This window comes from Polyodon spathula, chromosome 56 (genome assembly GCF_017654505.1).
Source record: "Polyodon spathula isolate WHYD16114869_AA chromosome 56, ASM1765450v1, whole genome shotgun sequence".
NCBI classification, from domain to species: Eukaryota; Metazoa; Chordata; class Actinopteri; order Acipenseriformes; family Polyodontidae; genus Polyodon; species Polyodon spathula.
The window spans coordinates 1,150,801-1,167,866 of record NC_054589.1 but is presented as its reverse complement, the minus strand read 5'-3'; the positions used below and the strand labels follow the sequence as shown (position 1 = coordinate 1,167,866).

Here is a 17,066-nt window from a genome sequence, read left to right as displayed (position 1 = left end):
TGGCTTTTTTGTGCTCTTGTACTGTATTGTGTATGGAATCGGTGGGTTAAAACAGAATTTACTGACAAATACTGTTGAAGTCAGACGCTTCTTCTCATACACTCTCATCTGACAAAGGAACATTGACAGCTTGTACATTTTATTTATTTATATTCATGCAATACTAGATGTTTTGTGCCAAATACTAAAAGACCTACAGTATACAGAGGACATTTAATGTTAGTCATGCTGTTTGCAAAGGACAAACTCATTAGGAAAAGCAGAAAGGAATGGAAATATACAAATATCAGCTGTGAAAGAGTCAGAGAGTAATGTTTTTATTTTACCCTTGACAGACAGTTTTACAGGTGATAAGTAAAGAAACAGGACAGAGGAAAAAACAAGAACGAACAACATGTACAAGTCACTGTAAATAATGGGGATAGAAATAATGATGAAAAGCAAGAAAGCAGATGTTTGATGTCCAAGCACAGCCTGCTCCCATAGCTGTTTCCTCTTCAAATCAGAGGCTCATTCAAGTTCTTTTTTTCATTTAAAATTCAGTTAACAAATATGAGAATATTTACTAGAAAACATTCTACTAATACAAGATAAAACACTGAGCATATCTTTTTTTATCCAAAACAAGGCTACTTCTAATTGAAATGAAAAGCAGAGCTAAACAAACAGGTGACAAAACATGAAGATGTAAACAAGAAAGTTATGAATACTGCATTACATACACGTGGTAGGAACCAAGCTGCAAGTACAAGGGGTTTCTTCAAATATTGTTTGCTTTTACACCATGCTTCATTCATTATAAAAATAGTATTTTTTAAAATAGTAAGCTTTATCAAACTTGCAAAAGGACAATAAAATGCAGCACATCTTAATAATCCCCACTGGGTTTCTGAATAGGAATCACGCAAGAATGCTAAAATTGAAAAGCATTTTTCCATTTTATAAAGTGTAATTTAAAAATAAATAGTAAAATAATATTATAATTTGATTTTAGAAGCACTATTCCAAACAAACTGAGACCCCTTTGTTCAATTATAAACAACTCTGGAGGGGACTGAGCTTGGTTTGGAAAATAGCTTTCAACAAACCAAATAGAACTTGATTTGAAATAAAGCTGACCAAAACAAACCAAGTGTGAGCACTGAAAAATATAGATATTTGAATTGCTAAAATCTACATGAAAACATGTACATTTGGTTTATAAGAAATTGATTTTCTTCCAACATACAAATATTGGCAAAATCCCATTAAGAATTTAAAACATTAAGGTGTTATATATATTTTTAATGCAGCTGTATTTAGGTTGTGCTTGTATTGCCGATTATGTACAGTGTTAGTACTTTAAAAATAGTTTGTTGGTGTTTAGATTCAAAGCTAACCCAATTTGTCCCCATGTACTGCACCTTCTTTTCTTTTCGCCCGCTGCAGCTCTTTCTCCAAGTTCTTTTGCAGATCTTCATTACTTCTGATGCCCTCTTCCAACTGCTGCCTCAGTAACTGAACTGCAGTTAATTCCATCTGTAAATTATGGATGCGTTGTGCACTGTGCCAGACCAGAGTAGAGAAATTTGTTAAAGAAAAATACCAGGCTTATTCAACACATAGAATACATACATAAATATGTATATACGTGTGAATGTATGTTACAATAGATCTACTTTTAACTATTATATCAACTATACATCTTTCTTTCAGGTGACTTGGTGATTTACAGTAAAAATACAGTGTCAGTAAAGCCAAGTGACCTTAAAGGAGTAAAAAAGTCTTAGAAAAACAACACAAGTCTCTATTTTTTTATGATCCCTTTAATTCATGTGTTGCTTAACAAAATGGTAAACTGCAGAAAAAGCAGGTCCTAAAACACACAGCAAACGGTCTGGAAGCTGTCATCACTTTGTGTTGGTTTTTACCTGTCTGGCTCCTTCACTGTCCTTACAAGGCTGGAGTAAAGCTGCTGCTCTGCCTTCAGAGCCGTGTTGAGTGCTTCATATTCGGATAGCACAGTTTGCAGAGCAGGCAAAGCCTGGGAATATATTCAAGTTTTTAGCAATGATCAGGAAAATATATTACATTAGTTAAGCAACTTCAAAAAGTCACCCTGTATTGTTTTAATGTGTACACGAAAAAAAAAAAAAATAGTGGGAAGCAACACAATAAATAACTTCACAGAAAGATAACCTTTCCTGCACAGCAATGGTGCTCTGCAGATAATCTTTCCCACAAGGTGAAGACAACTACAACATACAGCACACACATTTGTGTGCAACAACCAATCTGACACACTTTAACAGTGGACTGATCATAAGCATTTAGTTGGCAGGTGCTTCTGTCCAAGGAACAGAATCAAAATGTCTGACTGTTAGTTTTAATCCCATTGTGCTGGGGGCCCTCAGGGAAAATGCTGGACAGCTGACCTGCTTGCACTTCTGCGACCCCTACTGGTCAAGTTGCAAGCTACTAGACAGTAGTTTGTGGATGAAACGAGGCGATTGGCTTGACTGCAGGCAACACCTGTAAATTAAGTACATTATATGTAGGGATGTGATTTTGTCACGGGGGTCATAGAAACTGTGAATTTTGACATTTATTTCCACTCAGCATGAAATTGGAACTGCAACAAAGAGGCGTAATTAATGTCTAAGCAACCAGCAGAGTAATATGATGAGTTACCAAGTTATAGTTTAGATTTCAAACTAACAAAATAACACAAAAACCAAAAATTGTTCAGGGACGCCATTTTTTCTCTTTTCGTGTTGGTGACATGCAACTGATTTTGTCAGAGCAGGTCACATGTTACATTCAAATCTTGTAGCCGAGACCATTCTGTGAAATTGTCTATTTTTTGTTGTGACAAAAAAAAAAAAAAATCACATCCCTAATTATATGTACCTGTACTGCACATTATAAAAAATACCTCCTGCTGGCTGTTTCCTCCAATGATTGTCTCCTCTCTCTGAGGGATCCCTGGGCTCTGTATTCCTTCCCTCGTCACCACCCCTCTCAGGGTCTGCAGTTCCACTCCGCTGTGTTTAGGCGGTTTTCCCAGTCTTGTATGCAAATCCTGCAATTGAAAGCACAGCTCATGTAAACGTGTCATAGAAATCAGTTGGTTGTCTGTATATTTAGGGATAGGGTAAGGAAGTGGGGGGGGGGGGAACTGTATTGCGTTATGGAACAGGTGTAAGCTCTGGGGCAGAACTACTGCACAAAATATTTTACATTGTGAACCGTCCAAAACAGCATTACTACTAAAAACAGTGTGGTTTACTTCACAGATATCCACGTTTGTGGATGGCACACACACACTAGTGTTTCTATCTAAATCTCTCTCTTTTGTACAAACATTGGCTACTAGCAACAGTGCAGACTGTCAAAATACTCACTCCATATACTCAAAGCAATTAATAGAATATGTATATTAAAAATAATTTGATGCTTAAAAAGGTAAGAAAGAACAAGTTGGCTGGCTCAATCACTGGCCTCTGGAAGGCCTGGGATTAAATCCAGCACAAATCACACGTAGCATGAGTTTGCTTGGTAAGATTCCAAGACATATAGGATATATCTACCCTTATGATTTCATCCTTGACATCCAAGGTTTTCGTCAGAGACTCTATATTTGCAGCCTGAGCCTCATGACGATTTTCCAGATCTGCCAACAAAGAACGAAGTTCAGCAACCTCTATCTGTGGGAGAAAGTAATTATTACAACATTACATTCAAGTACTGTATTTACTTTATACATTTCACAATTGTTCTACCAACAGTGAATGTAGAAAAGATGTCAATTTAGCAAAAGGAAAAAAATACAATTAAATTGCACCCATTAACACAAATGGAAGATGCAAATGCTCCAACATTTCATATTTCGTGTCATTTCAACAGGTGGCGTAACATAACACTCCTGTTAACAACTGCCTCTGCTTGAAAAAGGTATTTCTCAATAAAGATTCAAATAAACAGTTTGTAGAAGTTTAAAAGTTCAAATAGATTTTCCCTTTTCTTTTATCTCCTCAACTCTACTCACATGTAAGTGTGCTAATCTCATGTATATACCCTGTATTTGCTCAATTATACGGTGTTAGGACAGCATAGGGAAGAGTCAACAAAAAGCTACAGGAGGGCATTTCAACACCTACCTGCAACTCATTCTCTTTCTTCAAAGCCTTGTTCAGGTCATCAGTTTTCTGTGCCAATTCTTTTTTCAAAGTTACTGCACTCTTTTTAATGACGGGTATTTTAGCCACACTTTCATCACCCTTCTTCTGTGTCAACTCAGCTATAAAAATTAATAAATGAATCAATCATATAGTGTTCCATTAACCAAAGCATCAAAGCTTTAACAATAGCACACCAAAATGCATGATATTCTGCCATTCAAAATGACTGCACCTTTTAAATCCCCTTAATTTTATAATGTTTGTAATAATTTTGAGTGGCTGTGGGGTACTGTTGATCAGAAATTGCATCAAGCTTTTTTTTTTTTTACAAGTGTTAACCTGCTTTGAGCAGATTCTACTGCTGGAAACACACAGTACCTGTGCACTAGATGACTTACCAATCCCAGACCTTTCGGTTGACCTAGACCTTTACAAGGAACAACATGAATGTCATGTTAATGCCTGAGTTACCGTGCAAGTCTCTATCAAACAGTTTAACTCCTGGTAATTAATCTTACCCTCTTTCTCTTCTAATTGCTCCTGCAGGATCTGTATAGTCTGCTTCAACTCTAGCACCCGTGGTATGGGAGCTTCCTGCATTTTCAGCTCAGCCAGGTATTTATCTCTCTCTTGTCCGCTCTCCACTAGTTTCTGGGGTAAATATCAGAAAAAAAGCCATTAAAAACCATTCTGATAGGGATTCTATGTTCTTATATATATACAAAATAATGTACATCCAACTGTACATAAGAGCTGTAATTATTTGGAGAGTTTTTGGTGATAGTTGTTATTTTTTTTATTGCTGTAGCATTTTCTGTAATTAAATTATTGTTTTCTCCTTCTCAAAATAGTTTGAAATCTGGATGTCATTTTGATCTGCTGATTTTTGAGGCGAAGTTATGTTTATTGACTACAGGTGGCATGTGACAACTGTATACAAGGCTGCAAACTTCTTTACACAAATGTAAATGTTAACAGCTAATTATGGATGAGACCATAAACAAGATGATCTTTAAATGTAGAATTGTATTTTTTTTTTTTGGTTACACCCTCCCGTTTTGTTTGCCACCAATACCACAAATCGATGTCAAAACCTACGTTTATAATGGTATCCTTTTCTGTAAGCAACACTTTGAGCTCTGCAATTTCGATGTATTTCTCATGCGTTATCACTGAACTGTGTTTTTCCAAGATGGATATTTCATGCTTTTTTTCAGAAAGATGCCTCCTTAGATCCTGGATTTCAAGATTACGTTCTGCCAAGGTGCGGTTATAATGTTCAGCAGACTCCTAGAAGACACAGAGGCAAAATATTATTTACGAATAATAATAATTTTTACAGCAATGGCATTGTACACCAAGACAGCGTAAAGTTACCTGTTCAATCAAATCCTTTACAGTGGCATACTGTTGCAGCAGCTAACAGCTAATCAGTGGCTGTGGAAATGTCAGTTATCTTAACTAATGCATTCTTTGTGTTGAGATTCACTTTGTATATATTTTTTTTCTTTCAGTCATCACATCCTGGTGACTTCAATACCCAGAAGTTTAAAGCACCCAGGTGGCCTCAATAGAGCTGTCAATATCATGTCTAATCTCCAAGTACATCTAGTATACTTGAATCTAAGCATTAACTTGTCCCCCTGCAACATTTTGCCCCTTGCAGATCATTACACTCTGTTTTACCAAATATACTTGGAGGTTATACATGTTTCTGAGAGCTCTACCAAATCCTTAAAAAACATGCAATATAAAATTAATTTAAAAAACGTCCCTTCACCTTTAGAAGTTGATCTTTGCTGCCGACAGTGGCCAGAAGTCCTTCAACCGCATTTTGATTTTCAGATACCAGTCGCTCTTTGTCTTTATAAGCCTCTGCCAACATGGTCTCGGTTAGTTTTAACCGTTGTCTCAACTGTTCAGTAAGGTCCCGCACGTTGCTCTGAGTCTGGTTTAGCAATGTGTTTGCCATTTCCTGAAAGATAAAGAACAAGAACCAAAAATCACCATAAAAAGAAAACAATGTTGACAACTGAGTTACTGTCAGGTCCTAAATGCATTTATTTAAAAAAAATATTTTCTTGTGGTTTTGTTGCAATTGATTATTTAGAGCATATGAACTGTCAATGAATCCAATGATCATATATATATAAATCTTATAAATCCCATATGATATTAAACTGTAGTAATAGTCTACCCCAAAACAAGCAGAAAACTAAAAATGTTTACATTATAATGAAGCTCTGAAATTCAAGAGCAAGATCATTGTTTTAGGAAACACTTTCATAATTTTCTCATCAATTCATGGTTTAATGAATAAAGAATTCTTCACAGAGGCCAAACTGCCTCCTCGCCCCAGAAGAAAAACATTAGCCAAGGTAAGATTTATTGTGAATGCCTCTTGAATTGAACACAATTGAACTTTTCAATCAGAGACTGACAAGTAGTTTCTGCGAGGTACAGTATATACTGAGGGCTTGGCCGAGACCACTCCTTTCACCTGCTCCGGATGGGAATCCAATGTCCCAGAGGTGAAAGACATTAGATGCCATTCATTTAGGCCACTGCTTCTCCTAACTTGTTTTACCTCCAAGTCTTTGCTCTTGTTAGCAAGCGATTGTTGCAGCTGAGATATAATAGCATCCTTCTCTCGCAGTGCACGTGCCAAGTTGTCTTCCAGTTCCTGCTTAGCCCTCTGAAGGTTTTTACAAGAATTCACCAGGTGTTGCAGCTCTGTATCTTTTTCTTTGATCACACCGTCAAAGCTCTAATACAAGAGATACTGCAGCTGTTTAATCAACTCAACAGGAAAACAATTTAACACAAAAGTACAATTCATTCTTTATAGCATGAGCAATACAGTGCAAAATCTACAACTTTTATTAAACTTGGAACAGTGTACTTGATATATAATAACCAAATATTTACCTCTTGTTTGCATACAAATATTCAGTACCTAGTTCCAGTAACTATTTTCAAAATATATATTTTTTATACTCAGTTTTCTCTCTACTTGCTTCTTATGCTACAATTAATAAGACCCCAAGTGTGCCCTTGGTTTCCTAGAGAAAGCAAAACATAAGCATAGACTCAGGAAGGGTCTTTTTACACGCAACACAGGAAGTCAAATCATAGCATTGTGGCAGGAAAAATGTGCTGAAAAGCTAAGCAACAAGAAAGAATGTCTTATGAGACAAATGTTTCGGAAGCGTGCACCTTTATTGGCAGAAACATTCTAAACCATTGTAAAAATAGTTCAACCTACATTAATAGTCTCCTCATTATGAGAAAGAAGGTTGTTCAGTCTTTCAAGATCGCGCTCCTTCTCTCGTAAAGACAGCTGCAGCTGTCTGATTTCATTGTCCTTTTCCTCAATGGCAGCAAATTTCTCATCAATAGCTTGCTACACAAAGAGACAAGTAAAATACTTCTTAACTACAAAAAGTGGAAAGATCCTATCCTGTACACCATTTCCAGGGTATCCAATAAAATCCAGTTGTATAAAGTATTTATTGTTATTGCTCTACTTGACTTATTAAAAAATAAATAAAAAAATTGAGAACTGTGAATCACTGAAAGACTCTTGTACAGTAAAATATAGTACATACATGTAGTATATTTAAGGGTTTCTATAATTTTAACATTACATTTCTGCTCCCAGATACCAGGTTAACACTGAGCAAATAAAGTCTGCTTAAAAAAAAAAAAACAATGCAGATGTGCACTGAGCACAGAACAGAGACAGACTAGACATGTACATCTTGTAACTTAAGGAGTTACAATCAGTGATCTCAACACTGAAAGAAGTATAATGTTAAGAAAAATGGAATACCTCTAGCGCTTTTTCTTTCTCTTTCAGACGTTCCCGTAACTTAGCCAGCATGGCATCCCTCCCGTCAGGGCTGCGATTCCTCTCTTGATCAGCACCTTTAGCCAGGTTCAAATATTCCTAAAAATGATATAAGGAAATATAATGTATGTCCAAGGATATTATTTTATAAGCAAGTAAGTCACTATGCTATACATTCACTACATGTAAAATTAACTAACAAAGCGCCCTGCATAATGTAATCAAAACTAGACAAGCAGTCAAAGATATTCTCATTCAATGCAGATAAGACTGCATCAAGGCTTGTGTCAAGCAATCTGATTTTAACTCAATAAAATGCTTCATCACTGTCATACTATAAATCACAAAAATGCAATTATGAATCCTAAAAAAGGATTTTGTTTTTTAAAAGCAGTTACTAGGATAGCTGCACTTGTTCACCTGGAGCAGCTGATCCTTTTCATTTAGACTGCTGGTCAGGCGCTTGATAGTGATTTCTTGGCTCTGTACTTTCTGCTTGCTCTCGCTCAACAGCGCTTGGTACTGCTGCTCCAAGGAATGCTCTTTCTCTGCCATCTCGCCATTCAGCTTTTTCAGCTGGTTCCTCAGATCCTGTTAAACAAACAACAAGAGAACTGGCATTACCAAGTACGCTTCCTCCAGTCCAGTGGAATCCAGAGTTTACCTTTAGACTCCACACGAGGGAAGCAGGGTGCTGCATTTTAGGTTTTATAACATAACTCGCATGTGAAAATAAAAATAAAAATGTGATATATGAACAAAAAAACAGCCGGAAAGACAACTTATATCCCCAGATTCGTATACTATCAATAACCATAGATAATGCCATCGCAACAGTGAAAGCAGTTTTCTGGATTACGTAAACCAGAACATTTTACATACATACGTAGACACACCTCCAGTACAATTCCATTCCCAGAAAAAAGCCTCCCATTCAGCGGACAATATGACAATATGTTTCTAATTCATAACCCCACACACAATACAGTCCAGCTCATACTAACATTAACATCCTTATCCCCTTTGTTCTTCAGCTCCTGCATGTCTTCCAGTTCTTTCTCCAGCTGCTCTTTGGTTTGATTAAGGTCACTTAGTTCCTGCACCCTTCGGCCAAGGGCTCTCTGTAGCTTCTGGTTCTCCATTGTGTTGGCGTGATGGTCTGAAAGCAGCTTTGCCAGCTCAGCTTCCTTCTCTGTCAGGAGACTCTGATGCTCCTCAGCACCCTAAGAAGTGGACAGCAGGAGACATTTCGCTGGTGTAACTGGGAGAAAATCAAACTGTAATTTCTAATTAAGTACATCAGTGACATACATCTCCTGTTACGATTAGTGTGACAGACAGATGAGCAGGTGTCTGCTCAGATTCTGATACTCAAAATTACTTATCAAGTTTCATTACAACTGAATAAACTAAACTAGATATATGGAAAACTGTCAAGTACAACAATCATATGCATCCCTGGTACTGTACCTGGTATTTCTGGATTTGTGCCTTGTGGGCAGCTTCTCTGGCCTTTACTAAAGCATTGTCCCGGTCTTCAATTTCATGGCAAAGCTCCTCTATCTATTAAGAACAAGGAAGAGGGCAAGTGTATTAACAGCAACAACATTAACCCTTTGCAGTCCTATAACCTGTTTTACTCTGAAAAAAAATTAATTAAAACAGCGCGTGTAAAATAAACAGCATGTGTGAAAATAAATTGGACCTGACGTGCCTGACAAGCGCTGAATAAATGGATCGCAAAGGGTTAAACACGACTGCTCTGTAAAGTACACAACACTTTATAAAATTCAAATTCAAATGAGCTTTATTGGCATGATTCTCTGGTGTTGCCAAAGCTTTTAAAATAAATGCTTACCTCCTTATCTTTATCCTTGAGCACAAGACTAAGGCCTTGGATAGTTTTGTCTCTCTTCAGACTGTTTTTCTTTTCAAAAGCCAGTTCATTGACCCTTTCTTCAAGCCTTCTGTTGAGATTCTAAAGAAAAGAAATATATTACATGTGGAACACGGTAAATATAAAAACAGCGGCAACAGAATTATGAAAAAGTAGATCACCAAACTTGATCCAATTGATCAGAAGATGTACCATTCTGCTTTACAGAAACTGTTAAATACTTTACTTCCCCCTGAAAGTAAAACTGTAGTGCATGTGGATTTAAAAAAAAAAAAAATGCGTTTAGTTACTTTACTACTAATTGAAATCTCACCTTATTGTCTTCATCTGCTTCTTCCAATCTCTTTTTCAGAGTATCGATCATCATTCTAGTGCTCTCCAGTTCTCCAGTTAACTGTCGGGTAGTTGCTTCCAGGTTGGACAGTTCTTTATGTTTTTCAGCCAGGCTCTAGATGAATACAAGATACCAAACAACCATAGTTACAACAATCCACACATTGTCCTCAGGCATTATAGTGTTTCTCCTTTTCTTTTAGATCTGCCTTTGCTTCACATAACATTATTTCAGTTCATTTCAGGCAAATCACACTTTTAATAAAATACTTTTCAGATAGTACAGAATATTACATAGAGAAAAGAAACAAAAACACATTTTGGGGTTTGAATTAAAATACTTAGTTCAGTATGATCGTCTGTTCATATTCATCAAGTGTCATATAATCTGGAAATCCCATTAAACAAATACAAAGGAACAAACCTAACAGGGTATGTAAATCAGAAATTACACAACCAGATTACCTCAGCTTTCAGTGGTGTATATTCATCATTAAAATCCTCTGCAAGGTCCTGTAAAAATTTCCAGTCATCAATCCTTTCTGTATTGTGGGTCTTGCTATAAAGATAACTGCTACCCGATGCTGGACGTCTCTGGGCATACTTTAAAAGCACAGGGATCTTACTTTCTGGCAATATTAACAGAGGCTTACACTGAATGTTCTTTAGTAGTTTGATGGCATCACAGACTGAGGGAGAACTGATGAAAGAAGATCTAGCCGGCAGCTCTGAAAAGTTATCAAATCCGTCAGCTCCTTTCGATTTCAGACCAAGAACACAGAGCCTTTGCACTAAATTAAAGTACATACTTTGAGTGCGACTGTGTACTGGCTTGAGATACGGAGTCTTCAACGGGATACCACTGCCCGATCTTCTTGGGTTAGGGCATCCAGCTGGTTCACGTCCTCGAAGTGTTTCAGAACTCGGGCACCTTTTCATTTTGTTTCCTTCGCTTGAGGGGGCGGCTGCAACACCTTTGCCAGGCTGCAACAACTTTGCTAAAGTCCCTTCTTCGGGAATACCAGTGTTGAATGTTACAGGAGGTTTCTCGGTATAAAGATACTCCACATTGCTTTTGATGGGCAGGGGGTTGTTCTGATTATACATATGGTTGATGCACTGAGCTAGGTTGTGCTTTTCAGTCAAAAGTTTCTGTGCTTTCAAGCTGCACACTCCCTGTAGGCGACCGATGATCACATCATAATTGACCACGTTCTCCAGCATGAAGACGCACTTGCTGCATATGAATTCTCCTTTGCCATCGCGGGAGATTGCGACCCCCAAGACGTAAGACAAGATCACCTGCAAGTTCCTTTTACCGGATGAGCTGAAAATCCAGCGACACTGATTCCCTCGGAATTTACCACCACATATTCGACAAGGACCCTTCATGTTGCAGTTTCAGCTCTCAGCAAAACTATTCAGAAATAAGGCCTACAAATCTGGATCACTGGCTTCTTCTTGCACAAAAAAAAAAATAGCCAACAACTTTAACATTGGCAACTGAGAGAAAATACAAGTGAATAAGCCTAGACAGAAATCCTGTAATCCAGCTTCAAGTCTTCTGTGTACAGATTGAAAGAGAAATGTCACTGGAAAAAAAATCACCTAGATTTTCACAGCCATCTACCCACATGCTTACTAGAGAACTGGAAAAGCCCTTTGTGGTCCCTTAAATAAAGGAAAGGATTCTCTTTTAAATCGCAGAATTCTAAAACAGATCTAAGGATTTATCTAGTATATATCTGTTTGGCAGCACACAGGCTGGTCTATTCCAGCCGGCACCTTGGTTGTTCCAATCAAATCTGATTTAATAATGAAGATTAAGCCACAAGTATGTCTGCCTTTGCAACCGCCAGCTGTTCACATAAAGCATCCAAGCAGAGAAAAAGTAAGACTCAAAACCACATAGCACAAAAAGCACCTAAATCCATCAGCACAGAAATGATGTCTAAGGTATTCGCTAAATGCATGCAGCCAGGTATATTTATTAGATTCAAATATTTTTTTGTGAATATTAATTGAAATAATATTGAAAAAAGCTTAACATATTGTATAAACAAGTTGAATAATTATAGAGCAGTATTTTAGCACTTCAGCGCATGTAGAATAAAACCACTTCCTCTATTAACCAAAATGAAGAAAAATGCATCTGTTTCCTTATAAAACACATTCTACTTCTGCCAAGGCTCAATGTCATTCTTGATATAAAACCTAGCTAAAATTAGTATCACAAAATTGTTTACATATTTCTCAATATTGGTTATATTTATGGAATGTATTTCCATGTTTACAGTTCATTGCAAATTCATTTGGAAACTGCAAGGGATTTTACACAGATTAAGATTAGCAGGACTAACTAGAATTTGCTGCAGCAAAATGGATTTAACTCTGGTCACCTACGGAATGAATAAATCTTATCATCTTTAATCAACCCGAGTAGTAGAAATTGGATCCTTAGGTTGAAAGATTTATAAACTTGTCTGAAATGTTGAGGTGTATAGATTTTCTCTTTCAAAGCAGGATACGGTTTGTCTTTCATTATACTCATGCTTCAAGAGCATTCTATTTCAAAAGATAACTCCGTCACTGACCTTATATTTTTAAAACATTACTGACCTGGAAAGCAGTGTTTTGTACAACTTAGATAGTCATCCTCAGGCTATGTTTTTACTTTCTATTATATGCATTCATGCATTATGTGCTGACAAAGCTTAATAGCCACTGTATCCAAAATTCCCTATAAAGGGGGGGTGGGACAGGACCCACCACAGCTATAACCATACTAAAACAGATATGAAATAAAACTAAAAACTATGTTAGAAATCACATACCTGAATTTCTCTTTGATAGCTTATCTTTTCCTTTGCCAGTTCGTTTTTCAGGGCCTGAACAAAATAGAGAGAGAGAGAGAGAGAGAGAGAATATAGCATATGAAGCATGACATGACTTCCCAGACTAATCTACAGAAAGTGCAAAAGAACAATTTCTGAAAGGAATACCATCATTCTATTGGCAAACAAGACTAGTGGAACACATATACTATCAAGCAGATAAACTCTGGGGACAAGAAAGGAGCATGCTGCACTCCAATTCCTAGAGACCTCTCCTCTCTCATGTTGAATCAAGACACGCAGGGCCACATTTTAAAAGCAATTACACCAGTTTTTAATTAACTCCTACTGAAAATTCAACAGTAATACAAATACAAAACCATACAAATGCTTAATAGACCTTCTAGATGTCTGATGCTAGTTTGTAATAGGTGTTTTTATCCTTTCAAAAAACAGGAGAAAATGTAAGACTGGAGATAACTCTTTGGAAATATGGCTTGCAGTGTTTTAAAGGCAATTTGACACCATTGCATGATGCAACAGACTGAAAATGCTAGTGCTTTTTTCTTGGAAATGGTAGTATCATTTTTATTTAATATGTTTAGTAAATGCATATCCAAAAGCAAACATTTATAACCTCTTACCTCTGCTTCTCCTTCCTTTCCATGCAGAGCTTCAGTAAGTTCACTGATCTTCTCTCTAAGAGGATACAGTTCACTGCTACAGTCTTCCAGTTTTGCGTTTTCATTTTGAAGTTGTTCAATAACAGCACCTTTGTTTTTCAATGAATAACTCAGTTGTTCAATAATACTAAAATAAATAAAACAGATGCATGAATATTATTAAATCTTACTACAGTGACAATCACGATTATTTGTAACGATCATTCTGTGCTTTCTTTTTACAATGTTAACAAGCATTACTAATTGTACACCAACTTTGCTGCAATAACGAATCAGAGAACCTCAAAAGGATTGAGATCCTGGGATTTTGCTGGCCAAGGAAGAGGACTGAAGTCTCATGCACTTCAAATCAATCACAGACACAAAATGCATTCTAATCTGACAATTAAAACATTGTAAAAGTAATGCAATAAAAACCAGGGCACACACAATGCTGTACTACTGTACTACACATTCACAATTCAATATTTTTGATGTAAATATTTAACAAAATGTGTTTTTAGTACAATCCTTTATTGTTTTTAAGAAACACTGTGGGGTACACTGACTGAAGAAGTTGAACACCATTTCCTTATGTAAAGTTTGTCATAAGGCAGCGAAATTCACTCACATTGAAAAGGCAACACAAAACAGACAACATACTTGTCCTTTTCCTTCAAGCGCTCTTTTATATCTATACCAGGAACCGTTACATTCGGATTTGAAACAGTAATAGATAGCAGCTGTTTTTCCATCTCCATATTCCTTAGTTTTTCTTGCTCTGCAATGTCAGCCATTTTCTCTACGTCATCCTGGGCAGCTTTAAGATTCTATTGACAGCAAAAGAACAAAAATCATTCATTGGGGTTTTCTACACTGGGACTTCTTGTAGCTATTCCAACCAAATTTAAAAAGACTCCAGGCAATTAGGTCCACTATTTATTTATCTAATACTAAAAGTGAAGCAAATACCCAACAACATGACATGCAAAGCATTGAGCAGGGGTATGCCAGTGATGACGGGATCAATCAGATCAATATCGTACCCAATAGCCTGGAATCAGCTATTCTACTGATACCATGAGTATATGTAAATTCATTTGGTTTGCTTTGTAGAAAGTTATTATAATTTGCTGTAAAAAAACAACATACAATTCTCATGGTGAGCTACACGTAGTTCGTGTATGTGACGTGGCTTTCGTTATCTTAATAGCTAATAAGTTAGTTACCACACCACATGGGTGCTATATCACCAAGTGTTGCTCTGCAGGAATTATATACAGTTCAACATGGCTTTATTTGAATTGGACACAATTAAAGTCAAATTGTCACCTGGTTTTCACATATGACAACTTGATCCACCATAGCAATGCCTCATCCGCAGTTAAAATTACTTAAAGTAATTGTAGCTAACAAAATAATTCCATAAATCTGACCTGTTTTGCACTTGCATTAGCTACATACTGTGTCTCTAAAGGCCAGGTTTGAAATAAACAGATGTTATAGCAAACGTGTATTTTCATTTTCAAAACAGAATATCTGGTAATACCCTTTAGGTGAAATGACCAAGGAACACCAGCTAAATGCATGTCTTGCAAACAGAGATGTGTTTAACTTATCGTTGTACCAGCTATCACCTACTTTCAAAACTGCACATCTGAGACCTATATAAGTGAAGTGCACAACAGATAAGATTTATGAAATTATTCTGTTCACTACAATCTTAAAACATAAAACAAAGTCTTAACACTTAAATGCAAGTTGATACCTCTTCCAGTTCTTCAACCTTCTTGTCAAAAATCTCCTTCATTTGCTCCAACTCTCTCTTCGATCTTTCTTTCATACGATGAAGCTCACCACTGTTGTTTCCAGCAAGGCTCTCAACAGCTTTTCTGTTACAAGATAATCATTTATTCTAACTTCCAACACTGGAAACTTAGGCACAGAAGACTATGCAATCGGTTGTGTGAGACAGACAGACTCCTTGTATATCCATAGATTATGACTTCTCCAGTATTGTGGTAAAGCACGTACATTGTATTACTGTTATATACATGCAAGCACTACAACCACAGGAAGTTCCACATTAACACGAATTAACAGAATATATCTCAAATTAATTGTAAACCAGCAACTCAATGGTTTGATAAAGAAAAATAACACTTGTTGGATTTGTGTACTTTCATGCTGTACAGATATTTTATGTTTCAAAATGTCAAATAACTTAAGAGCTGTATACTTTGCTGTGCACAATGAAAAAAAAAAATTGACTTGTATAATACCTTAAGAAATATGACATAAATTACAATACACAATAAAATAACTTACGAGGCTTTAATAAGCAGTTCTTGCTTCTCTTGCAAATCACGCTTCAGACTTTCCACCTCGACCTTCAGTTCAATGTTCTGCATGGAAATTATTACTAGAAGTTACATGCCAGTCAAATTTATTTTAGCTCATTTAAAAGAAAAAGTCAGACAAGACAGGATATACTGTATTCCTTCCAAGACACACTTTTTAAACCAATTTAAATCTCAAAAATGGCCTGTGTCTTAAATTCATGTACAGTATAATGATGCGTGTATTAAAAATCACCAACAAAAGACATGACTGCCCGAGTAGACAAACAGCAACTTGACTGACTGCCGAGAAAAGATTAACAAAAATGTCACTGCCTGATCTTGAATCATCCATAACATGCATGCAGCCATTTTCAAAGAATGCAATACAACACAACTTACTTTGATGTACAGCTCTTCATGCAAAGTATCCCTGGGCACTTCACAGTAAAACCAAAAAATAAAAAAGAAGCCAACGGCCAAGCAATCCAGCTCGATAATAAGCCAACCCAAACAGATACGTTTTTAAATTTGATTTAAAAGTTTCCTGAGAAATTCTAACAGAAGCTTTTACAATTTCAGCATTTCATTATAGGCTCAGTTCTAACAAACACTACCAGCTTGGAAATGCTGATCAGACCCCCGTATGTTACGACATGGCAAGAAATACCACAGTTCACAAAAAGGGAGAAAAATAGGTGAGAGAAATCACGACTGGAAATGAGAAGCAGCACATAACTGTAAGCTGTGTGTGACAGCAGATGGCTGCAAACTGCCTCTATACGTCGTTTTCTTCGATGCATAACTGAGGCTTGTGTCTTCGTAAATGCATTTTTAAACTACGTTTAGTTTTTTCCTCAAATTGAGGGTTGGAAATTTGAGCTGCGTATTACATTTGAGGGTGTCTTAAATTCGAAGGACTACGGTGATTACGATCCACATTGGTATTAATATTCAGTTTGACTTTACACAAGATACCTGATGAATTCCT

The 17,066-nt window shown here is 36.6% G+C and overlaps 2 protein-coding genes across 6 annotated transcripts in view; both read right to left on the bottom strand.

Moving 5' to 3' along the window:
• LOC121307485 (myomegalin-like) overlaps positions 1–17,066 on the bottom strand; it is a 52,976-nt gene that overhangs the window by 28,001 nt on the left and 7,909 nt on the right. For all 5 annotated transcript variants that reach the window (XM_041239661.1, XM_041239662.1, XM_041239664.1 and 2 more), the window contains exons 5-25: positions 16,065–16,141; positions 15,505–15,628; positions 14,400–14,566; positions 13,719–13,884; positions 13,075–13,128; positions 10,221–10,355; positions 9,869–9,988; positions 9,481–9,573; positions 9,015–9,233; positions 8,431–8,601; positions 7,993–8,109; positions 7,426–7,563; positions 6,748–6,927; positions 5,941–6,135; positions 5,259–5,450; positions 4,679–4,811; positions 4,140–4,279; positions 3,570–3,686; positions 2,915–3,061; positions 1,911–2,023; positions 1,404–1,543 (exon numbers count right to left, since the gene is read on the bottom strand). In XM_041239661.1, coding sequence (XP_041095595.1) covers positions 1,404–1,543; positions 1,911–2,023; positions 2,915–3,061; positions 3,570–3,686; positions 4,140–4,279; positions 4,679–4,811; positions 5,259–5,450; positions 5,941–6,135; positions 6,748–6,927; positions 7,426–7,563; positions 7,993–8,109; positions 8,431–8,601; positions 9,015–9,233; positions 9,481–9,573; positions 9,869–9,988; positions 10,221–10,355; positions 13,075–13,128; positions 13,719–13,884; positions 14,400–14,566; positions 15,505–15,628; positions 16,065–16,141 — 2,938 coding nt within the window. The remainder of the gene's footprint in view (positions 1–1,403; positions 1,544–1,910; positions 2,024–2,914; positions 3,062–3,569; positions 3,687–4,139; positions 4,280–4,678; positions 4,812–5,258; positions 5,451–5,940; positions 6,136–6,747; positions 6,928–7,425; positions 7,564–7,992; positions 8,110–8,430; positions 8,602–9,014; positions 9,234–9,480; positions 9,574–9,868; positions 9,989–10,220; positions 10,356–13,074; positions 13,129–13,718; positions 13,885–14,399; positions 14,567–15,504; positions 15,629–16,064; positions 16,142–17,066) is intronic.
• LOC121307488 lies at positions 10,382–11,853 on the bottom strand. Its single transcript, XM_041239669.1, has one exon. It carries the CDS (start codon positions 11,630–11,632, stop codon positions 10,682–10,684), a length of 951 nt encoding a protein of 316 aa, XP_041095603.1. The 5' UTR covers positions 11,633–11,853; the 3' UTR covers positions 10,382–10,681.

Bases quoted from the DNA above. Each gene is read 5' to 3' on its own strand.
- LOC121307488 (XM_041239669.1), bottom strand. From the start codon at position 11,632: ATGAAGGGTCCTTGTCGAATATGTGGTGGTAAATTCCGAGGGAATCAG.